Here is a 25,940-nt window from a genome sequence, read left to right as displayed (position 1 = left end):
TGTATAATACCAACAGTGAATTCTAATGTAAGCTGTAAACTTTGGGTGATAATGATGCCAGTGTAGGTTCATTAATTGTAACAAATGTACCTGTATTAGTCTGTCTTCACATTGCTATAAAAAGCTACCTGAGACTGAGTAATTTATAAGAAAAGAGGTTTAATTGACTTACAGTTCCACAGCCTATATAGGAAGCATGGCTGGGAGGCCTTAGGAAACTGAAAATCATGGCGGGAGGGAAAGTAAGCATGTTTTACCATGGTGGAGCAGGAGAGAGAGAGTGCTAAGGAGAAAGTGCTACATGCTTTTAAACAACCAGATCTCATAAGAATTCCATCATGAGACAGCACTAAGGGGATGGTGCTAACCATTAGAAACTTCCCCCATTATCCAATCACCTCCACCAGGCCCCTCCTCCAACAATGTGGGATTACAATTTGACATGAGATTTGGGTAGGAGCACAGAACCAAACCCCTCTGGTGGGGGATGTTAATTATGGGGGGTTTTATATATGTGTGGGCCAAAGAATATATGATATATCTCTGTACCTTCCTCTGGATTTTGCTGTGAACCTAAATCTGCTCTAAGAAATTCTTTTGAAAAGCATTCTCAGTCCTACAGCTTCCTAAATTGAATTACAATAATCCTTGTTATTACTAAAATATTTGTCTGTTTTCTTTTTTATAATTTAAGAGTTATTTTGTGACATGAAAATTAATTTATTTTTTGAGAGCAATTTAAATCATTATCACTTCAAGTATTACCTTCCCCACCAAGTCTTTATATTTTCTCCTTTCAAACTCCAAAGAAGATATATTTTGAATATTCTCCTTCTATCCTTCATGTCTCTATATCTTATATACTTTCTATTTCTTTATGCCTGTGAGCTTGCAGTATCTTATGTAATTTCCTTAGATATATATTTTTGTTCACTAATTCTTCAACTATGTTTTATCTGCCATATAACTTATATTCTAAGTTATTAATTTTATAATGACCTTTTTCTTTTATAGATGTTCTACTTGGTGCTTTTTAAAATCTGCCTTTTTATGGTATCATATCTTTCTCATATTTCTTATCTTTTATGTCTCTAATCATTAAAAATATTTTTAATGATATCTTTGAGATTCTTCTGTTATCTTTAATTATTAGTGAGTACAAGACTTCCTGTTTGCAGTGGCTGCCTGCTGATGCTCCCTCATTGTAAATCTTCCTTTTTAATGTGGTTCATAAATTTTAAATTGTGAGCCCCTCTTTAGTGGAGGCAGTATTTTTTGATGAACTTGTGGAAGTCTTCCTACAGAGCTCTTCTGCATTTGCTTCTGTTCTGAGCCTCATGGGTTTCACAGAACAGTTTCTGGTTGTTACCTTAATTTACCATCTAGGATGTACATACCATGCAGGGAGTGTATATTATTAGGACTTTATACCCTTTTGTACTACAAGTTTAGGTTTTTCTATTTCTCATGGAATAATTTTTGGTTTTGGACCAGTGATCTAGGCAAAGACATTTTGTTGTGCTGGTAGGCTGAGTTCTTCTAGTCTTCCTTGGTTGGAGTTAGCTGTTCTTCTAGAGTTCTTTCTCTATACTAAAGTTCTAGATTTCTTGGCTTTGTGCTCACATGGGTATTAAGATCCTGACCTTGCCATGAAAGCCTGTATCTGTGTGTAGGGGTTTCTGAATTACCAAAGCATCAGCTTGCATACTTAGAACTCTGACTATAGGTTTCCTGTCTTACGTTTGATGTCTGACAGTTTTCTTATTTTTCTTTTAAACTTCAGCTGTATATTAACTTCCTTTATTGAGGCTATATATTTTTCAAAGATTTCACATTAGTTCATTCCACAGTGTTTTTAAGAATCACTTAAGTTTTTTTCTTTTGAAACTATCATAAACTTTTAGAGATATTGCAAGTACAATACAAAGATCTTACTTTCCTGAATGATTTGAGAATAATTTGCCAAACTGATGTTCTGTCATCTCATTACTATAGTATATTGTTCTTACAATAAGTGACATTCTTTTGTGAAGCCACAACCCAGCAATCAAAATCAAGAAGTTAACATTGTTACATAACTGTAATGTTCAGGACTCATTTCATCCAGTTGTCCCAATAAGGTACTTTATAGCAAAAGGATCCAGTTTAGAATCCCATGTTTGTATTTAGCTGTCATAGCCCTTTAACCTCTTTCCTAGTCTTTGGTTTATTTTTATAACTTTGACACTCTTGAAGATCACAGACCACTATTCTGTAGAATGTTCCTCAGTTTCTGTTTATACAGTGTTTCCTCATGGTTAGATTCAGTTTACGTGTATCTGGCAGGAATATTGCAGAATTAATGCCATATTCTTCGTATCGAATCCTATCAGATAGTTAATGGTTTCGATTTGTTTTATTGTTGGTGATGTTCACTTTGATAATTTGACTAAGGTGATATCTGACAAGTTTCTCCACCGTAAAGTTATTCTTTTCTCCTTTGTAATCACAGTGTTTTATGGAGAGGCATTTTGAAGCTATATAAATACATTTCTGACCAAACTTCTAATATATTTATTTATATCAATATAGACTCATAGTTTCCTGCTTTGTACAATGGATTAAAATATTTCACTACCATTTATTTTTATCAAATTATTATTCATTTGGCCAGTGGGAGTCTATTTAAGATGGCTGCTGAGTATTTTTGACATGTCATCATTATTCTTTTAGCATTTTACTGCTTTCAGATAAAATAAGATGTACCAGGATCACCTTATATTTTACCTGATCTTGCCCTAGAATAAACCATTTCTCCATGTTGCCCTGGTTCTTGTTAGTAGAAAATGGCATACAGAAACCAAGACCGGAGTGTTATTACAATTATTACTGTTGGAGTCTCATTATTCTCAGATCCCCTCAGTGGACAGAGCTAGGGAATATATGTTTATATTTATACATACATACATATACACATACACTTACAGTTATTTTTTTATCTATGTATTTTGAAAACCGTTAGTTTGCACTACTGCAAATTACAACTCCAAACCACAAAGATTGTTTTAGTTTATTTCCTTTCTGTATTTATACTTTTCTTCTCTTTTAGTGAGAAATATGACTTTCATTATCACTAAGACATTGACTTACTTTATAAAACACCCTGTTATGTAACCAGTCCACCATTCCACTGCCCCCTCTTCCCTTATGTGGGTGTCTTCCTTTTCCTGCTTGGATTCTGATACCTTCAGCTGGGTTGCCCTTTTGCAGGGTTACCCTCCTCACCTTACTTACTTTCTGACTCCCCACAGTAGATGGCCCTCCGTACATGGGGAAATCCTCTTCTCTACATTCAGGCCTGTTATTCGGTTCTGGAGTGCTCTAGACACAACCCTCTTACCACTTCCCCACAGACCCCTACCTTATTCTACCTAACCTAAAGGACTTAAGGCTGAACTGTTTAAGAAGAGGAGGGGGTTAAATGTTTTAAACATAGTATTTAGGGGACTTTATTCCCAACTAACATAAATTTAATGGTAAAATAAGATTTTCTTTAAAGCAGTGTGCTTTTCAGTTAACTTTGTTTGTAATTTTTCATAAAGTGAAGGATATCTATAATAGGAAAACATTTGTATTTTATTTTGAAATTGCCTTCTATAGTTAATACATTAGCATAGAATAGTTTTGTTCTGACATTAAAAGTATGCCTATATCTGATATTAACCAATTTTTAAATAATCAAAAATATTAAATATAACATCTATAAAAATACTGCATGTCAATCCAATTATATTATTTTCAGATTAATCTATGTGTCAGAAATGCAGCTATGTGGGAGTTTATTAGTTGGGCAGTGCTCTAGAGGTATTGATAAAATATAGCTGTAGACTGTAATTGAGAAATAGTAAAATGCAGAGGTGATAATGTGTGTGAAGAATGGTGGCCTGAAATAATTTGGTAAATTTGCTCTAGATGTAGTTTTATCTTTGGTTAATGGTAGCAGGTAATAAATTCAGGATTAGAGTAATATATTGTCTTCTGAATTTTGTCTTTTTATTTTTCCTTATTTTTCTAGATGACCTCAACCATTTCCCTTGGTTTTTATGCTGAATGCCTTAAAAAGTACTCTGATCAGTTGGGCACGGTGAATCAGGCCTGTAATCTTAGCACTTTGGGGGGCCGAGGTGGGCAGATTATGAAGTTAGGAGTTCAAGACTAGCCTAACCAACATGGTGAAACCTCATCTCTACTAAAAGTACAAAATTATCCTGGTGTGGTGGCATGTGCCTGTAATCTTAGCTACTCAGGAGGCTGAGGCAGGAGAACTGTTTGAATCCAGGAGGCAGAGGTTGCAGTGAGCCGAAATTGCGCCACTGCATTCCAACCTGGGCAACAAAGCGAGACTCCGTCTCAAAAACAAAACAAAACAAAACAAAAAAACTCTGATCTCATCCAGGGTCATGTCTTTAAAATGGGATCTACATACAGATGACTTCTAAATGTGTATCTCCTAACCCCAAATCCATCCTACATTAACTATTTGCTGTCTCTCTCTGATTGAATATCTAAAAGACATCTCAAACTCAACATGTTTAAAACTAAGTTTCTAAAATCCCGCCTCCTGAAAACTGGCTTATTTAATCTTTTCTGCCCTTGTTAATGACAACTCTCTCTTTCCAGTTACTTTTTTATTTTTGGCTCTCCCTTCAGAGTGTATCAAGCATCCAACCACTTCTTACTTCATCCGCTACTAACACCCTAGTCCTCTTTCATCATCCTCTTTCATCTGGATTATTGCAGTAGTTTATTAAGTGGTTTTCTTGCCACAACCTCTGTTCCCTTCCAATGTTAATGCAATAGAATGAGTCTTTAAAAAGCTAAGTCAGGGTGGGGCACGGTGCACACCTCTAATCCCAGCACTTTGGGAGGCTGAGGTAGGTGGATTACAAGATCAGGAGATTGAGACCATCCTGGCTAACACGGTGAAAACCTGTCTTTACTAAAAATACAAAAAATTAGCTAGATATAGTGGCATGTGCCTGTAGTCCCAGCTACTCAGGAGGCTTAGGCAGGAGAATCACTTGAACCCAGGAGGCAGAGACTGCAGTGAGCCGAGATCGTACCACTGCACTCCAGCCTGGGTGACAGAGCAAGACTGTCAAAAAAAAAAAAAAAAAAAAAAGCTAAGTCAGGCTTTGTCCTATTTGTCCTCAGAACTCTGTAGTAGCTTTCCACATCATTAGTTGTAAAAACCAAATCCCTACCACATATATCAAGGTCTACAATGATTTGAGTCCCCTTGCCTTCCCTTGTGCCTCTTTGAACTCTGCTGTTCTTTTCCTTGCTTACTCCCTTTCAGCCACATGGACTTCGTTGCTGTTCTTTGAACACACCAGGCCTTATCCTACATTAGGGAATTTGCTGAAATATTCTTTCCTACTTCTATCCAAGTCTTTACTCAGAATTTGCTATCTCAGAAAGGAGTTTCCTGACTGTCCTATGTAATCCTCTTCCCTGATTTATTATTTTTCTTTAACACCTATCAATATCTACTATACCATATATTTTAACTTATATTGCTTATTGTTTTGCCTAGAATTTAAGCTGGGCAGTGTTTTGTGTTTTTTTTTTTTGGTCCAGTATTGTATCCACAACATCTATATCAATGCATTCAATATTTATGGAAGAAATGGATCATATAGAACCCATTCATTAAAATAAAATAATCAGCTCATTCATGGCAGTAGGCTAAAAAATTTATTTCACAGGAAATGTGTAGTAGCTGTTGTACTTCTGCTTAGAATTTTAAAAACAGTAGGATTTAAGAAAATGAGCACTCATACATGGCTAGTTGGTGCTTAACTTGGTCAACTACCCTGGAGGACTATGTAACAAATTTTTTTTTTTTTTTTGACAGAGTCTCACTCTTTTGCTCAGGCTGGAGTGCAGTGGCACAGTCTCAGTTCACTGCAACCTCCGCCTCCCAGGCTTAAGCAATTATCCTGGCCTTAGCCTCCCAAATAGCTGGGATTACAGGCACACGCCATCATGCTCAGCTAAGTTTTGTTTGTTTTTAGGCTTTCACCATGTTGCCCCTGTTGGTTTTGAACTCCTGGGCTCAAGCAGTCCACCCAGCTCAGCCTCCTAAAGTGCTGGAATTACAGACATGAGCCACTGTGCTGGCTTATATAACAATCTTTAAAAGCCTATAAAAATTAACAACTCTTAGAAATTCTGCTTCTTTGGAACTTACCCTAATAAAAAGAATAACTACAGAAGTCTAGATACAAGCATGTTTCTTTCAGAATATTTCATAATAGTAAAGAACTCAACTCAGTAAACCTATAAACATGAGTGATTAGGTAAACTATGTATGGTAAAGTTAAAAAATGGAATACTGTGTAGCCATTAAAAAGTTATATTGTACGTTAGCCACAGAAAGGTATTTATTATATATTACATAATGCAGGTTACAAAACAGACATTTATTATCACTTTCCACTGACTCTCTTTTAAAGTATAAATGCATGTTTTTAAAAAACTGGCAGAGTGGGGCCAGGTGGCTTACACCTGTAATCTCAGCACTTTGGGAGGGCAAGGCTAGAGGATCTCTTGAGCCCAGGAGTTCAAGGTCAGCTTGGGCAACATAGTTGGGCCCTGTCTCTACCAAAAATGTTAAAAATTAGCCAGGTGTGGTGGCATGCTGCCATAGTCCCCAGCTACTTAGGAGGCTGAGGCAGCAGGAGGATTGCTTGAGCTCAGGAGGTTGAGGCTGTAGTGAGCTGTGATCATGCCAGTGCACTCCAGCCTGAGTAAACAGAGTGTGACCCTGTCTTAAAAACAAACAAACAAACAAACAAACAAAAACTGGTAGTACCAATGTGTTAATGACTATTGTCTGTGGATTGTGAGATTATTTGTTTGTTTAAAACAGTTGTTATGCTTGTTTTTTTAAAAGCTTTTCCTCAATAAAGAGCAATATGAAGTAACAAACTCTCCCCGACTGCTCTTTCTATCTCTCTTGGTTTATTTTTGTCTTAGTGGTTAACACTCTCTAACATGCATACATTTTACTTAAATTTGTTGGTCTATCACCACCCCTACTAGAAAGTAAGTTTCTTAAGGACAGAGACTTTGTTTTGTTCGCTGCTATATTCCAGGAGTCTAGAAAACTATCTAGCATATAGTAGGTGCCATAAATTTGTGTTGAATAAATCAATAATGGTATATAGAAGATAAATGCCACATTTTATAGCATGTAATTTTGATGTCAGAGGAATTCGTTGTAGATAATTATAGTATTTTAATGAAATTTTCCCTCTTATTTTTCAAGGTTTCTAAATACTCTTTACAGAAGAAAGTGAGTGAAATGGTAAGGAAGTTACAAAACTTATTTTTTCCCCATCTGGATTAGTACTTAGGGGAATTAGTATTTTTGTAAATAAATGTGACATTTATAGTGAAAAAATTAATAGTTGAAACTGGATATTACTGTCCCCAGTAATATTAAAGGTGATATTTTCAATTTCACATGTTGTGTAAATGATTTTATGAATTTTGAGATTATATAGTATTTATATAGGTTAAGCATTCCAAATCTGAAAACTCAAAATTTGAAATGCTTCAAAATTGGAAAGTTTTTTTTGTTTGTTTTTCGCTCTTGTTACCCAGGCTGGAGTGCAATGGCGCGATGTCGGCTCACCGCAACCTCCGCCTCCTGGGTTCAAGCAATTCTCCTGCCTCAGCCTCCTGGGTAGCTGGGATTACAGGCATGCATCACCATGCCCAGCTAATTTTTTTGTATTTTTAGTAGAGACGGGGTTTCACCATGTTGACCAGGATGGTCTCGATCTCTTGACCTTGTGATCCACCTGCCTTGGCCTCCCAAAGTGCTGGGATTACAGGCTTGAGCCACCGCGCCCGGCCCAAAATTGGAAAGTTTTTGAGTGTCAACATGACACTCAAAGAAAATGCTCATTGGAGTATTTTGGACTTTAGATTTTTGCATTTGAGATGCTCAACCGGTAGGTATAATGCAAATATTCTAAAATCCAAAAATATCCCAAATATAAGATGCTTCTGGTCTCAGCATTTCTTATTAGGGATATTCAACCTGTATATTTAAAATAAATTTTACACAGTTCCCAAATTACTGTTAGGGTTTTATAGTAAAAACAAACAATAAAACTCTAAAATCTCTTATTTTAATGGTATCTTTTCTAGATATTTGTGCAAACATGTAATTATTAATTATAGCCTAAAAAATTAAAATATACAAACTAGTATTTGGGATATAATATCAGTCTACACTTGGGATATGGTATTGATCCTATATTGTTCAACAAGTATTTATTTCCTGTGCATTCCTCTTTTATAGTCCATTAAAAAACTAATGTTTTTGTTTTCTACAGCGTAACATTTTATGGAATATTTACTTTGATATTTTTCCCTTTTAGCCCTATTTTATTCAGAAGGATTTTTTTTTCTGTGTTTTTGATTGAGCAAAATTCTCCATATCCTCTTTAATTGTCAAAGGGCTTTTTGGGTGCGGTTATGCTATTCAGTCTTCATTCTTTGGAGCAGACTATACAGCAAGTAAAATTAATTGTTGAGTAAGGCATATATATTATATATATGAGAAGTAAGAAATGAACTGTCACTCCTTCTGACATTACATACAAAAACATAAAGTATTTTGCTTCTTGAAATTGTTTGGTGTGTTAGAAAATAAAAGAACCATAGAGAGATTGCTAAGCTTGATTGAATAAAAGATGTGAAAATTCTGTTGCTGTTCAACTGGAAATAATAAAAATAATATTGTCAGACTATTTTAAACCATGATTTTAATTAAGAAGCTGAAAAACTAGATTCTGGTTTAGCTTTAAGTACCGTGACATTTGTACTGAAAGTCATCTTCAACGCTACAGTGGTTTTACACAAAATATAGTGAAATTGAATAATGTGCTCTTTGACCTGGGAGATAAGGCTACAAGTTAAAGATCAAAGGCAACATAAAATGTGTTTTTGTATTCCACTTTAAAATTTCATCAAACAGATACTTAGAATCTTTAAAAAAAATGGAAATATGTATATACTTATTCTAGTTTTTAGTAACTTCTAAGCTTTTTGTTATTGTGAATTACAACATTTATACCAACTAAAATGACATTTAAGTTATAGTCATAATTTTCTTCTGACAGTTCAAAGCATTGCATCACTTAATTTAAAAAGTTTTATATATTCATACATATATTTAATAATTTATATTTATTTTTGCAGATCATTTCTATTTTTAGATTTAAAAGTTAGAAGTATTCCTTTTTCTAAGCATTCTTACATGTATTAATTTTACATTATTCTTGTTACATTATTATATAATTTAGATGACTTGTTCTTTTTTTGAGGCGGAGTCTCACTCTGTAGTCAGGCTGCAATGCAGTGGTGGGATCTCGGCTCACTGCAATCTCTGCCTCCTAGGTTCAAGTGATTCCCCTGCCTCAACCTCCCCAGTAGCTGGGACTACAGGTATGCACTACCATGTCCAGCTAATTTTTTGTATTTTAGTAGAGATGGGGGTTTCACCATGTTGGCCAGGATGGTCTTGATCTCCTGACCTTGTGATCCACCTGCCTCAGCCTCCCAAAGTGCTGGGATTACAGGCCATGAGCCACCGTGCCCAGCTGACTTGTTCTTTGTTCAAAGTGCTCTACTGTATTCAGTAATTCAGTTAATCTTATTTTATTCTAAGCTCTATGTGCAAGACAGGAAATAAGTTAGTCACTAATGTGAAGACAGGACTTTGGGGAGCAATAGATAAAGTTAGTGTCCTAAAATAAGTAACTTGAAAAATAGTATTAAGAAAATTTAGGCTGAGTGCAGTGTCTCATGCCTGTAATCCAGCACTTTGCGAGGCCGAGGCGGGCGGATCATGAGGTCAAGAGATCAAGACCATCCTGGCCAACATGGTGAAACCCCGTCTCTACTAAACGTACAAAAAGTTAGCCAGGCGTGGTGGTGCGTACTTGTAGTCCCAGCTACTCAAGAGGCTGAGGCATGAGAATTGCTTGAAACTGAAAAACGGAAGTTGCAGTGAGCCGGGATCACGCCACTGTACTCCAGCCTGGCCATAGAGTGAGACTGTCTCAAAAAAAAAAAAAAAAAAAAAAAAAAAGAAAAAAAAGAAAATTTAAAGTTTATGAGCTCCTATAGGTGAGTCCTTAACTACTAGTAAGTTTCTGTCTTCTGTGATTCAGTAAGCTAATTTTTAGAGGTGGTGATATGTTCTGAGGTAAATTAACATAATCACAAATCAGATGATTTTTCCATCCCTAAAAGTACCTCTCCTTTGAAAGAAATCAGTCATTACCAATAAAATAATGCAATAAAAACATGTTACGGAGAAATCTTAGAACATTACATTTACCATCATTGTAATCTGGTCATTGATACAAATCATTCCTGCTGTGTTCAGTTTACTATATATATGACCATGTTGGGTATTAATTGAATTTATAGGTGTTTGTGTTGTATAACTGAGTAGCTAATACAGTTTAATGAAGAAAGTAAATGTATCAAACCATTGTCACATTGTATTTATCTTTGTGTATCATTTTCCTCCAAATAAAATACTTATAAGAAAGATTTTTTGAGCTGAGATCGTGCCATTGCACTCCAGCCTGGGTAACAAGAGCGAAACTCCGTCTCAAAAAAAATAAATATTTTTTTCTTTATGAAATTAAAGCCATTTCAATATTGAAGGTTTTGATAGGATTAGGAATAACCACATACTTTCTTTCAGAATAGAATATTTTTAAACTGAATACTTATCTGGAAGTAACTGCATGATTATAAATGTTATATATGTCTTTCCACATATATTAGTGGCATGACTTTAGGTTTTAAAGTAATGTATGCCTTATATTTGCAACTAAAAAGGTAAGAGTATCTTAAGAAAAATACTCTTACCTTTCTTATGGAGTTTTAAAACTCTTTGGAAATTGAGTTTTATAACTCCACTGATTTGGTTTGGATTCATATTGAAGAAATTAGAAGATTAGTTGCAAAATTGGAAGTAAATGTGTTAAATTTATTTTTTGATTGTTATCTTTTCCTCTAAAATTTACTTTTAACAAACCTGATCATTTTAAGGGAAAGTAATTTTATCTCCAGAAATTTTCACATCAGTCTCCTTAAGTAAATAGAAAAAGGGGAAAATGAGAAGCTGTGCCTTTAATAGGTAAATATATTTCTAAAAAGTTGTGTGTAAATACATTTACATTATTCCCATTTTAAATGCCGCAAGGCTTTAAAGTAAGCTTTTAGACTGTACACATAAATATAATTATAGATGTGCTATTTTTCCTCTAATCTTGACTTTCATAGATTAGTTTTAAAAGAGGTGCTACATGTGTTTAGAAAACAGTGAATGCTGACTTTTTTTGTAGACTAAGTCTTTGCATTTGATAGTAAAACTGTAAAAGAAAAATAATTGGTGTCAATTCATGCAGATAAAAAGAATCAAACAGTATGTACTTAACTATTTCTTAATCATCTCAATAAAATAGCTTCATAATACATTAAAATTTTAATAATAGTAAAAATCAATTTATTTGTATTCTTTAAAATATTCTTACATGTCTATGGTGTTATTACCAATTACTTTTTGTTGCTTTTCAAAGAATTTAAACTATTTGTTGATAGTCATGAAATTAGTGGCAAACTTCATCTAATTTTCAAAACTAAATCAGGGTAGTAAACTAGGTTCATATAGGCATATGTGGGCTAATTAGCTATAGGTGTCCATGTGATTTAGAAGTCTTAATGGTTTATGTCATGGCCATTGAATAGGCTGATGTGTTTGAAAATCAGAATTATATCGTGCAGATAAATGCAATGAAACTGCAATTTTCATTGAATTCAATTTTGAGCTCAAACAAAGAATATTGGAATAGAGTATATCAGAAATTACTCTAATGTATATAAAGCTCTGTACATGAAATTTCTTTGATCTTTGCTACATTTTTAGTTAGCAGAATTGTTAACCTTTGTAAGTACTGACTACCTATTTTATTCATCACTTTTTAGCTGAAAGGTTAAAAAAGCTTTTGTGGGATTATGTATTATGTAGTAGACAGTATTCTAATGAAGGCTACATACATATTGATTTGAATTAAAAAGTAAAACTTTCTTGAATTGAAAAAATACCATTAACCCAGTTTTCAGTGACATTGTGTTCGGTTTCTACACATCTGTTGAGAGCTAATATAATTCTCTCAGAAATTAAGGGGTATTTTAGAAGAAAGGCATATGGTTCTTTATTATTGACTATTACTGATAATAGTAACTACCCAGGTAGACATAAGCTCTCCAGAACTAAGTACATTTATCAACTTGTTTGCAGTTATAACTGCTGCACAATTAAATCAAATAAGCAGTGAAAAACCTGGTGATGTACATGAGAAACTTTCAACTAATATAATCATTACCAATAATATCATGTTTAAAGTCATTAAAAAATAGCTTTGAAAAAGTTCAGACTACCGTTAGACTTGCCAAGATAATATAGTTAAGTACAACTTTTAATGTGTGTTCTTCGTGTGTGTGTGTGTGTGTGTGTGTGTGTGTGTGTGTGTTTTGTATGTGTGTGTGACAGAGTCTTGCTCTCGCCCAGGCTAGAGTGCAGTGGCACAATCTCGGCTCACAGCAACCTCTGCCTCCTGGATTCAAGTGATTCTCCTGCTTCAACCTCCCCAGTAGCTAGGATTACAGGCATGCACTACCACATTTGGTTAAGTTTTGTATTTTTGGTAGAGATGGGGTTTCACCATGTTGGCCAGGCTGGTCACGAACTGTTGACCTTGTGATCTGCCCACCTTGGCCTCCCAAAGCGCTGGGATTACAGGCGTGAGCCACCGTGCCCAGCCCTTCATGAATATTTTTTAAAGGCCATGCTTATTCTAAATAAAAGTTAATCTAAACTATTGATACTTTTATCAGTTAAAGAATAATAAAGCGACCGGGCGCGGTAGCTCAAGCCTGTAATCCCAGCACTTTGGGAGGCTGCGGCGGGTGGATCATGAGGTCAAGAGATTGAGACCATCCTGGTCAACACAGTGAAACCCCGTTTCTACTAAAAAAAAATATAAAAAATTAGCTGGGCCTGATGGCGCATGCCTGTAATCCCAGCTGCTCAGGAGGCTGAGGCAGGAGAATTGCCTGTACCCAGGAGGCAGAGGTTGCGGTGAGCCGAGATTGCGCCATTGCACTCCAGCCTGGGTAACAAGAGCAAAACTCCGTCTCAAAAATAATAATAACAAAGCATTTTATTATGATTTTTATATAACGAGCTCTGTTTTTTAGTGCATTATGTATATTAATTCATTTTATCCTCAAAGCAACCCTATGAGTGAAATACTGTTATAAACGTCATTCTAAAAATAGGGTAAATAATTTACCTAAGGTCACACTAAGTTGCAGAAACAAGATTTAAACATAGGCAGACTAGCTTTTTTCTTCCTTCCTTCTTCCCTTTCCCTTCTCTTCCCACCCCACCTCTCCCCTCCTTTCCCCTCTCTAATGGAGTCTCACTCTATTGCCCAGGCAGGGGTGCCGTGACGTAGTATCAGCTTACTGCAACCTCTACCTCCCGGGTTCAAGCAATTCTTCTGCCTCAGCCTCCCAGTTAGCTGAGATTACAGGTCCCTCTCACCACACCTGGCTAATTTTTGTGTTCTTAACAGAGACAGGGTTTCACCATGTTGGCCAGACTGGTCTCAAACTCCTGACCTCAAGTGATCCACCCACTTTGGCCTCCAAAAGTGCTGGGATTATAGGCGTGAGCCACTGCTCCCAGCCTATACTTTGTTTTTTTTCTTTCTTGTTTGTTTTTTGAGATGACATAGTCTCGCGTTGACTTTGTTTTTTGGTTTTTGTTTTTTTTTTCTTGTTGTTTGTTTGTTTTTTGAGGTGACAGAGTCTCGTTGCCCGGGCTGGAGTGCAGCGGCATGATCTCAGCTCACTGTGACCTCCACCTCCCAGGTTCAAGCGATTCTCCTGCTTCAGCTTCTGAGTAGCTGGGATTACAGGTGCACACCACCACACCTGGCAAATTTTTGTATTTTTAGTAGAGATGGGATTATACCATGTTGGTCAGGCTGGTCACGAACTCCTGACTTCATGATTCACCTGCCTCAGCCTCCTAAAGTTCTTGGATTACAGGTGTGGGCCACCGCGCCCAGCCTGTACTTTGGTTTTAAGTAATAAGAAATGGCTCTGGTTAACTTCTGTAAAAGAAAATGTAGGAGAGGCATTGACAATGAACCAGAGAATAAAGAATTATTTGAGAATGAACAGGGATTCAGAGTAATTCCAGTGTTAGTGAGGCAGGATGTAGGAACCCACAACAGAGGTCTTATCAGTTTGGACAGGATCGCACCTGAACTTCTTTAGTTTTATATAGTCTTCTTGCTCAAGGTTCAAATTCCAAGAAGGTAGAAACCAATTGGTTTGTTTTGAATAACACGCCCTTCTCTTAATTAGGGAAAAATAGGTTCCCCAAATTTTAGTCCTGTTGTAATGTTTAGTCCATCTTGTAGTGAAGTTTAGTCTGTGTTGTCATGAAGAACAAGTATTTCAACAAAGTAAATTGTGGTGCTTTTAGGTAAGGGAAATGGAAACTGGTTAGGCAAAATCAAATTTTTACTATTAGAACGCTATAAGACAACAACAGTTCATTCGGAAAACAATTATTGAGTGCCAGTTGATGGGCCTATACTGTTCTTTGTTTAGAACTGCTCATCACAGAAGGTGAAGCAGTTGTGGGAAAAAATGTGAATGAAAACTGTGAAACCAATTAATAATTCTGCTAATATCAAGTGAAGATAAAAACTTTATAAACAAGTGTTGCTGATTCTATTAACATAATATTTATTTTTAAGAGTTAAAAGTTGTATTCCTAAGTATGATAAGACTAGTTCCTTTAGCTGAAAGCAGTGGAGGCTCATATAATATTATATAAGTAGAGTCTTAATTTTTAGCAACTATGTCTCCAATTTAAGTAGACTATCTACTATCCTATGTTGCCTTCCTATCATTGAGAGATATTATCCTTGCCATTTCATTTTTCTTTCTTTTTTAGAGATGGAGTCTTGCTTTGTCACCTGGGCTGGAGTTCAGTGGGTGAACAAAGCTCACTGCAGCCTCCAACTCCTGGCCTCAAGCAATCCTCCCACCTGAACCTCCCAAGTAGCCAGGACTACAGGCATGTGCCACCAGCCAAGCTAACTTTTTAATTTTTGTAGAGATGGGGTCTTGCTATGTTGCCTAGGCTGGTCTCAAACTCCTGGCCTCAAGCATTCTTCCTGCCTCATCATTTAATTTCTTAGTGCAGTGAGAAGGTGCTATATTAATTAAAATCAGTCTCAGAAAAATTACTTGAATTTTGATAATGCACATTGAAATTATGCTAGCAAATTGAAAGGGCAAAGAATCAAAACAGTGATCTAGCTAGGTCCTGATTATTCAAACGATTGAGAGAAAGAAAAAATATTTTCTAAAGTACCAAAAGTATTGCCTTAATCTTCTCCTCAATTTTAGTGTTAGGTTTATTAACATTTTTTTACAAAAAGATTTTGAAAAAGAAATTGCAAACAAGGGAAACAACTTGAAGTGACTATTTTGCTACAGGAAAAATATGTTCACTTTAGTTTTACATAGATTTAGAAATATTTCCTAACTAATATTTCCTCCTTACAGTTTACTCAGAGAGTACTTTTAAATGACATTCATTTATGGCATGTTAATAACAGTTGTTTACTATAATATATTTTTACATATTTGGGGTGTGTGTGTGTGTGTGTGTGTGTGTGTGTGTGTGTTATATGTGTAACATTTTAAATTACTCTTCAAAATAGGAACAAAAGGTCCAGTTACATCTTCTGGCTAAAGAAGACCATCATAAGCAACTGAGTGAAATTGAGAAATATTATGCCACAATAACAGGTCAATTTGGTTTGGTAAAAGAGAATCATGAAAAGTTAGAACAAAATGGTATGTGCTATCTTATTTAAATATATATTTTCAGTAGAGAATGTTTGAATTAACCTATTCTATGGATACATTGAATTTCTATGATAATATTCAGTAATACGTGGCAGTTAATGACTGCTATCTGAATTAAATAACATATATTGCATTGTTACTGTTTTCCTTGTTTATCTTAATGATACTTTCTTTAAAATATGGATTGAATATAATGCTTTCTTAAGTGTCTTTCATGTTGCAGTACGGGAAGCAATACAATCAAACAAAAGACTTTCAGCTTTAAATAAAAAACAAGAAGCTGAAATATGCAGTTTAAAGAAGGTATGACTGATAGTTTCACACTACTAAGTAAAAATTATAATCTAAAATAGTCTTATGGGTTATTACTAGAGGGGAATTGGGTAGATTTTTGGGTAGAAGAATAAATAAAATGTTTTCAATACAAATACATAAATTTTGAGTTATGATTCCAGTAAAGGTAATTAGTGAATTTGTTGCAATCTATTCAAAATATTATTTCTTTGACTTGTGACCAGTAGCATGCAATTTTATGGTGACAAGACTAGCTTATAAGGATTTATTGTATGTCATCCTTATTAGCACCATTCATTCAGTATTTATTGAGTGACTTCTATATACTGGGTGCTATGTGGCACTAAGGATACAGCTATGAAGAAAATAAAACATGTTTCTACTTTTATGAAGTTTAGAGTCTGGTGGTGGAGTTAGACATAATACAAATAATTACACAGACTAAATAATATAAAACTGTTACAAATGAGCTGAAGAAAAAGTAAAAGGTGTGATGATATCACAGGTGACTTCATTAGATTGGGGGTAAGAGGGTGGAGGAGGGAAGGCAGTAATGTTTCAGGCAAATGGAATAGCATGTGCAAAAGCCTTGAGGCAGAAAGGAGTTTGGTATATTTGAGGAAATAAAAAAAGTCTGATATGGCTGGAGCATAATGAATGAAGGTGTGAACTGAACATTTATTTGTTGCTTACTGAGCATCAGTATCCCCTTGCCTTCTTCCTAACCTTATCTAGATTTTCATTTTGATGTCTTCAGCTTTAAAGCTGAGCCCTAAATTGGCAGAAGATCACTAACATATTTCTTTCCTCTGGCCATAGCTGGTTCAGGAATGGATAAATGACTTTAGCTAGCTTCTGGTTATAAACTAGGAAGAACATAACCTCTACTGCGGCTGGCAGTCAGCGTACAACCATGAGAAAAGCCAAAAATTAGGAACCTGACAGTGTGGATGCCAGACTGGCATGACATAAAGAAACCTGTTCGGCCGGGCGTGGTGGCTCAAGCCTGTAATCCCAGCACTTTGGGAGGCCGAGGCGGGTGGATCACGAGGTCAAGAGATCGAGACCATCCTGGTCAACATGGTGAAACCCTGTCTCTGCTAAAAATACAAAAAATTAGCTGGGCATGGTGGCGTGTGTCTGTAATCCCAGCTACCCAGGAGGCTGAGGCAGGAGAATTGCCTGAACCCAGGAGACGGAGGTTGCGGTGAGCCGAGATCACACCATTGCACTCCAGCCTGGGCAACAAGAGCGAAACTCCGTCTCAAAAAAAAAAACAAAAAAAAAAAAAACACAAAACAAAACAAAACAAAACAAAAAAACCTGTTCTTTGATGACATTATCGAGTAACTGGACCAACCAACCCTGCATCTTGTCCTACCTCTAGACATTTAAATTATGCAAGCCAATAAGTCCCCATTATTATTTAAGCCAGGTTGGTTAGGGCCAATTCAGTTTTCCATGATTTGCATCTAAAAATATTCCAAATGACACAGAGAGTTGGGATGAGAGGAAGAAGTACGTAAGGCTTTCTTCTTTTTATAGAGAATGACATCTGTTTTCCTTTCCCACTCCCTTCCAAACCCTCTATCAATACCACTTTGAATCATGTTAGGACTACCTCTCTACCTCTGAGAGAATTAAGTACCTATGCTTACTGGCACTCCATAGGTATTTTGAAGTGATATTTACTGAGTACCGTTTAAAATGCACTTAATTTGTAGTTCTTTAACATATTGGTATGCAAAAAAATCTTCTGTTTGTCCCTCTAGATCTATATTTACCTTTTGAGGGCTTATGTATATGGGCTGCATCAATGGGCTTCCATATCTTCTGACTTCCTGTTGAACTGGGCCAGTGGAGAGCCTAGGCAGGAGATGGGAGGGAGGAAAGAGTGAATCAGGGTATTTATTCCCCCTGTTCCTTCCCTCCGAGGTAACTTCAGGCTGGCCATGTCCCTCAAAAGATCACTACTTCTCTCAAATTGGCCTTATCTATATGATACTCTCTTTTATTGGGGTTCCAGTAACCTCTCCTCTTGGTCTAGAGGTGGTAACACCTACAGTGTGGCTAGTCAATGGAACTTGCGCCATCCCTTGTGGGTCCTTTATATCCTGCCTGCGCCTCTGCAAATAAACCCATCTTCAGGTTGTCCTAACTTATGTGTGCCATCTGTTTCTGCTGGGATTCTGACATATGCTTGTTTAGGGTATAACATTAGTGAGGCCAGAGTTATGAATTCTGTTTTCTATAGGCTAGTTGATTCAGTACAGAGGAAGTTGTTTCACAGTCAAAGACAACACTGTAAACCTCACCTATATTTTTTAGTAGTGTATTTTGGACTCAAGGGATAAATGAATAAGAATGGTATCATTCAGATATACCATTAATTTTGAGGAAAAAATAATTTCTACTAATTTGGGTCAATGTTGTCATCTTGACTCTAAGGATCCTATTTTTAAAAGGAAAGAAATACCAAAACTCTAAGCATTTATACCTTTATATGAACATAGACTTTCACTGTTTTTAATTTTAATTAATAAACTATTTTTAGAGCATTTTTAGGTTCACAGCAAAACTGAGTGGAAAGTACAGAGTTGCTGTATACTCCCTGTCCTCACACATGTACAACTTAATTTATAGTTATTTAATATATTGATATACAAAAATATACTGGTATCCTTCACAGTCATATCCTTACTAGCATTTGGTGTTGTCAGTGTTTTGGATGTTGGTCATTCTGATGGGTGTGTAGTGGTAACTTGTTTTGACTTGCAATTCCCGAATGACATATGATGTTGAACATATCTTCATACACTTACTTGTCGTCAGTGTATATTTTTTGTCAAAGTGTCTCTTCAGGCGTTGGGCCCATTTTTTAACTGGGTTACTTGTTTTCTTATTGTTGAGTTTTCAGAGTTCTTTGTATATTTTGGATAGCAGTACCTTCTAAATGCTAAGCCAGAGTTCAAAGACTGTTAATATTTATAATACCTATTGACTGTGATATGTATGTCTTCACTGTTATAACTGCCAATAAATTGGTCATATATTCCTTGAACTTTATTCTTACACCTGAGTGATCAGAAAGTAAAAGCATAGGTAGATCTCAGTACAGAACATTAGAATGGATGGTGATAATCATGTTTCTGGCTCTTAAAAGTCTTATGTCTATTTAGCAAACTACTCAAGAGTACAATTAATGTGTAGGAAACATTTCTTTTTAGTTATATCCTTGAAAATTAGAGATGGCTCTTTTTTAATAGAAAAAGCTATAGTTTAAAAAATCTGTTTGGAATCCCAAGTCAGAATTAATAAAAGGGCCATTCATTTCTATCAATAGAAACTTCACATATAAATAACTAAATATTAAATCAGTAGTTGTGAATAAACACCTTTTTATTTATATCTCTGGTTCAGTTATGTTTTAATATTTTTAACAATGACTTTAGTAATTAAATAATTTGGTGATTAAAATATTCATATGCCTTTATACAGTTAGTTTCTGCATTCTTATGAAAATATACCTCATAAATTTTTGTACTGATTTTTTTTTGCATTAAATGAAAACAGATGCTTCATTGTAACATAATAGACTATTACATTTCTTTTTCTTTTTCTAAGATGGAGTCTCACTCTGTCTCCCAGGCTGGAGTGCAATGGTGCAATCTCAGCTCACTGCAACCTCCACCTCCTGGGTTCAAGCCATTCTCCTGCCTCACCCACCCAAGTATCTGGGACTACAGGCATGTGCCACCATGTCTAGTTAGTTTTTGTGTTTTTGTAGAGATGGGGTTTCGCTGTGTTGGCCAGGCTGGTCTCGAACTCCTGATCTCAAGTGATCCACGCGCCTCAACCTCCCAAAGTGCTGGGATTACAGGTGGAAGCCACCTTGCTGGCCCTGACTATTATATTTCTAATGCACAGTTTAAGACTCTGACCTATAGATGGAGATGAGGCTCATGTAGATTCATGGAGAGATATCCGTAGTGGATTTATGTAAGAAGTTGAGGAATGTCTATTTCTATGCGTGAGAAGAATGGTGTTGCTCATAAGAACACTTGCCTCTTTCTCTCAAGTCTTGGGGACTAGGCTAGGGCTACCTAAATGTACTAACATGTCATGTAGTGGTGATCTCTGTCACTCTAGAAGGCATTAGTGTCAGTGTTCATGCTGCAAAGTTGTTCTTGGAAGACAGACTGTAATAGAAGGGTAAAGTGAGAAAATTTAATTACATTTGAGACTTCAAAGTTCATGTAACTGAAAGGATGAGAATTTAAAAATATATATTCAGAGCCATTTTTTAATATTGCAGATATTCTAAGTACACCAATTTTATATTTTGTATGTCTTACCTAGCTTTGATTTTTAACTTTGGGAAAAGATTTTTTTTTTAACCTTTTCATAAGAGAATCAAATTTGGTAACATTGGCTATATCACTCATTTAAAACTTCTAATCATTAATTCTCCCAAAGATAATTTCCATTTTTCTTAAACTGTTCTATGATTTTGTCCAGAACAGTTGTTATTGGTTTGTGATAAGATGGAATTCCTTTTTTTTTTTTTTTTCTTTTTGTGGAGCAAAGTTAAACAGACCAAACTTAGTGGTTAGATAAAAACTAGGTATTACCATTCTGAATGCTGAGTTCACCATTATGGCAATCATGAAGAATTCCTGATACTATCTATGAGCAGCATTCATAACCTCTGCTATTTGTCTGAGTAAATGTCAGAGCACTCAAGGAGATAGTGATATTAAACAGACTACCCCATACCAGAAAGGGAGGGGTGAAGGAAAAAAAGAGCGCAATATTTATGACTCCAGGAACTGTATGTTGTAATTTAATGAGATCAAAGCATGTGCTGTTTATTTGCTGCACTAATAGCTTTGAATAAAATGGTTAGAAAACAGACAATGTACTAAAAGTTAAGGATATTTAAAGGCTTAGAAAGTCTATAAAATCAAAAGCATATTTTTCAGGGGAAGATCTTTTCGTGAGGTCTCTGATTTTAACTTACTATGCTCTTGAGATTAAGTAATATATAAGAGAAAAAGAAAGATATAAGAAGTTACTAGTTTTTACTTTTGTCAGTCATATGCTGGTTTTCTGTACCCTTCTCCTCACTACCTCCCTATTGTTTCATAGCAATAATTGTAATAGGAATGGATGCATTTTGGAGTATCTCCTGTAAGACTTAACTGATTATGACAGCTCAACATTTTCAATTGTTGAAAAATGTAGAAAAACATAGATGTTTCTTGCGTTTTGTAATCTTGATGAGGAAGAAACTTTTAGAAAATCAATCTTTATGTAGATAATTATAAACCATTTTATGCAAATATAAGTTTTAGCCATATACTTTTTATCAATAAGACATTACATTTTAGGAGTGAATCTAGAACGGATCACTAGTGTAAGACAGTCTAATAATTTACTTTCTAAATCGTGGATATCTATTTAATCCAGGTGTATATTGCTTTAGGAAAAAATACAGAAAAATCAAAATTTCAAGGAATTATTGATTTTTTTTAAATTAGTACATAAAAAAGCAGCTTGAAAGCAAGCAGTTAGCAACCTTATTGTGTAAAGAAAGATATACATTATTTTAAAGCCAATATCATTGATATTTTTTTTTAAAAGTAGACTTAGTTGACAAGCCCACTGCTGGGTATATACCCATAGGAAAAGAAATCAGTATATTGAAGAGACATCCACACTCCCATGTTGTTGCCGCACTGTTCACAGTAGCCAAGATTCAAAAGCAACTTAAGTGTCCATGAACAGATGAATGGATAAAGAAAACCTGGTACCCATAAACAATGGAGTACCATGCAGCCATGAAGAAGAATGAGATCCTGTCATTTGCAAAAACATGGATAGAACTAGAGGTCATTATGTTAAGTGAAATAAGCTAGGAACAGAAAGATAAACATCACATGTTCTCGTTTATTTTTGGCATCTAAAAATAAAAACAATTGAACTCATGGAGACAGAGAGTAGAATGATGGTTACCAGTGGCTAGGAAATGTAGTGAGGGGTAGGGTTGGGGGAAGGTGGGGATGGTTAATGGGTACCAAGAAATTAGAAAGAATGAATAAGGCATAGTGTCTGATAGCACAACAGGATGATTATAGTCAATAATAATTGTATGTTTAAAAATAAGAATGTAACTGGATTTTTTGTAACCCAAAGGATAAATCCTTCAGGGGATGGGTACCCCATTTTCTATGATATGATTATTATGCACTGCATACATATATCAGAACATCTCATGTGCCCCATAAATATACACACCTACTATGTACCCACAAAAATTAAAAAGTAATCAGTTGAGCATAAAATATTTCCTTTTATTATTCTGATGTTTAACTCTGTACTGCATAACAATATAAATATCAGTCAAACATCCTATAAATATGAATTGGGATGAAATCTTTAGGGTTCTGTAGCAGATATTTTACCTTTGAATTAATTTCATAATTTTTTAAGAAGTTAATGACTGAAACAGCTAGATTTATTTTTATTTATTTTTTATTATACTTTAAGTTCTGAGGTACATGTGCAGAACATGCAGGTTTATTATATAGGTATACATGTGACATGGTGGTTTGCTGCATCCATCACCCTGTCATCTCATCTACATTAGACATTTCTCCTAATGCTATCCCTCCCCTATCCCCCACCCCCTGTTATCCCTCCCCTAGTCCCCCATACACTGACAGGCCCCGGTGTGTGATGTTCCCCTCCCTGTGTCCATGTGTTCTCATTGTTCAAAACCCACTTAATTCCTAAAACAGCTAGATTTATATTTATATCCTTTAGTATCCATAGTAGTTTTAATTGCTATCTCATGTTTTTGAATGTTTTTTTCTTCACAGTGGAAATTATTAAATCAATAAACTATTTTGTTAAATAAATAGTTTGACTTTGTTAAGTCAAAGACCATCTGGCCTATCTACTTGAATAATTATTTATTATACTTTTTTTCTACTGTATACTTGTGTCTGAACTTATTTATTTATTTTAAACTCAAGAGTTTAAGGTTGCTGGTTAAAACAGTAAAGGTTATTATCTAGCCATAAAATATGCTGTTAACATATTTAATGTAATGTTTATCACTCACCATCTATTAACCTTTATTTTGCCAGTATTGGCAATAAAACTGCACTTGTCTGTTCACACTTAAATCAGGAACATCTATCTGTAACATAGTGATCTAAAGGGCTGTGGTTGTTACCTATAATAAAGTAGCTAGTTCAGTCAGTGATTGAACTCTCACTATACTTATACCTACCACTTTGTAAGCAACCTTGCAAATGGACCCTGAGCTGTTGTGTCAATAGTATATTTGAGTGATACGACTGCTCTCAAGTTTTTTTGCCGTTTACTTTTATCCTGACTAAATCAAACCTTTGATTTTATCAACTTTTATATTAGACAAAGGTAAATCACACTTTTCTTCATATCATGTTCATTACTCTTTTCTACTTATAATTTTTAATTTCTCTTAAATCGTTGAATGTATGAAAATACTGTAGGATAGAAGAGTTTATAGGAAAACCTTTATTGTTACCAGCTATGAGACAATTAATTATTTAAATGCATAAAGGAACACTTAAATATTCATGCCATTTATTTATTTTTATACTTAAAGTTCTAGGGTACATGTGAAGAATGTGCAGGTTTGTTACATAGATGTACACATGCCTTGGTGGTTTGCTCCACCCATCAACCCATCTACATTGAGTATTTCTCCTAATGCTATCCCTCCCCTGGCCGCCCAACCACCTCCAGGTCCCGGTGTGTGATGTTCCTCTCCCTGTGTCCATGTGTTCTCATTGTTCAACAACCACTCATGAGTGAGAACATGCAGTGTTTAGTTTTTTGTTCTTGTGTTAGTTTGCTGAGAATGATGGTTTCCAGCTTCATCCATGTCCCTGCAAAGGACATGAACTCATCCTTTTTTATGACTGCATAGTATTCCATGGTGTATATATGCCACATTTTCTTTATCCAGTCTATCATGGATGGGAATTTGGGTTGGTTCCAAGTCTTTGCTGTTGTGGACAGTGCCGCAATAAACATACATGTGCATGTGTTTTTATAGTAGAATGATTTATAATCCTTTGGTTATATACCCAGTAATGGGATGGCTGGGTCAAATGGTATTTGTATTTCTAGATCCTTGAGGAATCGCCACAGTGTATTCCACAATGGTTGAACTAATTTACACCCCACCAACAGAGTAAAAGCATTCCTATTTCTTCACATCCTCTCCAGCATCTGTTGTTTCCTGACTTTTTAATGATTGCCATTCTAACTGGCATGAGATGGTATCTCAATGTGGTTTTGATTTGCATTTCTCTAATGAGCAGTGGTGATGAGCTTTTCTACATGTTTGTTGGCTGTATAAATGTCTTCTTTTGAGAAGTGTCTGCTCATACCCTTTGCCCACTTGTTGATGGGGTTGTTTTTTTCTTGTAAATTTGTTTAAGTTCTTTGGAGATTCTGGATATTAGCCCTTTGTCAGATGGGTAGATGGCAAAAATTTTCTCCCATTCTGTAGGTTGCCTGTTCACTTTTGCAATAGTTTCTTTTGCTGTGCAAAAGCTCTTTAGTCTAATTAGATCTCATTTGTCTATTTTGGCTTTTGTTGCCATTGCTTTTGATGTTTTAGTCATGAAGTCTTTGCCCATGCCTAGGTCCTGAATGATATTGTCTAGTTTTTCTTCTAGGGTTTCTGTGGTTTTAGGTCTTATGTTTAAGTCTTTAATCCATCTGGAGTTAATTTTTATATAAGCTGTAAGGGAAGGATTCAGTTTCAGCTTTCTGCATATGGCTTGCCAGTTTTTCCAACACCATTTATTAAACAGGGAATCCTTTCCCCATTGCTTGTTTTTGTCAAGTTTGTCAAAGATCAGATGGTTGTAGATGTGTGGTGTTGTTTCTGAGGCCTCTGTTCAGTTCCATGGGTCTATATATTTGTTTTTGTTACTGTAGCCTTATAGTATAGTTTGAAATCAGGTGGTGTGAAACCTCCAACTTTTTTCTTTTTGCTAGAATTGTCTTGGCTATGTGGGCTCTTTTTTGGTTGCATATGAAGTTTAAGGGGTTTTTTTTTTTTTTTTCCAATTCTGTGAAGAAAGTCAATGGTAGCTTTTGGGGATAGCACTGAATCTATAAATTACTTTGGGCAGTATGGCCATTTTTGTGATACTGATTCTTCTTATCCATGAACATGGAATATTTTTCCATTTGTTTGTTTCCTCTCTTTTTTCCCCTGAGCAGTGGTTTGTAGTTTTCCTTAAAGAAGTCCTTCACATCGTAAGTTGTATTCCTAGATATTTTATTCTCTTTGTAGCAATTGTGAATGGGAGTTCACTCATGATTTGGCTCTCTGTCTGTTATTGGTATATAGGAATCTTGTGATTTTTGCACATTGATTTTGTGTCCTGAGACTTTGCTGAAGTTGCTTATCAGCTTAAGATTTTGGGCGGAGACAATGGAGTTTTCTAAATATACAATCATGTCATCTGTAAACAGAGACAATTTGATTTCCCCTTTTTCTAATTGAATACCCTTTATTTCTTTATCTTGCCTGATTT

At 35.4% G+C, this 25,940-nt stretch overlaps 1 protein-coding gene across 1 annotated transcript in view; it reads left to right on the top strand.

Annotated features, from left to right (window-relative positions):
- Nucleotides 1-25,940, top strand: part of CCDC73 (coiled-coil domain containing 73) — a 165,443-nt gene that overhangs the window by 68,831 nt on the left and 70,672 nt on the right. The window contains exons 7-9 of the mRNA XM_039471253.2: nucleotides 7,313-7,351; nucleotides 15,891-16,026; nucleotides 16,262-16,341. Coding sequence (XP_039327187.1) covers nucleotides 7,313-7,351; nucleotides 15,891-16,026; nucleotides 16,262-16,341 — 255 coding nt within the window. The remainder of the gene's footprint in view (nucleotides 1-7,312; nucleotides 7,352-15,890; nucleotides 16,027-16,261; nucleotides 16,342-25,940) is intronic.

This window comes from Saimiri boliviensis, chromosome 6 (genome assembly GCF_048565385.1).
Source record: "Saimiri boliviensis isolate mSaiBol1 chromosome 6, mSaiBol1.pri, whole genome shotgun sequence".
NCBI classification, from domain to species: domain Eukaryota; kingdom Metazoa; phylum Chordata; class Mammalia; order Primates; family Cebidae; genus Saimiri; species Saimiri boliviensis.
This window is presented reverse-complemented; position numbering and strand designations above follow the sequence as displayed.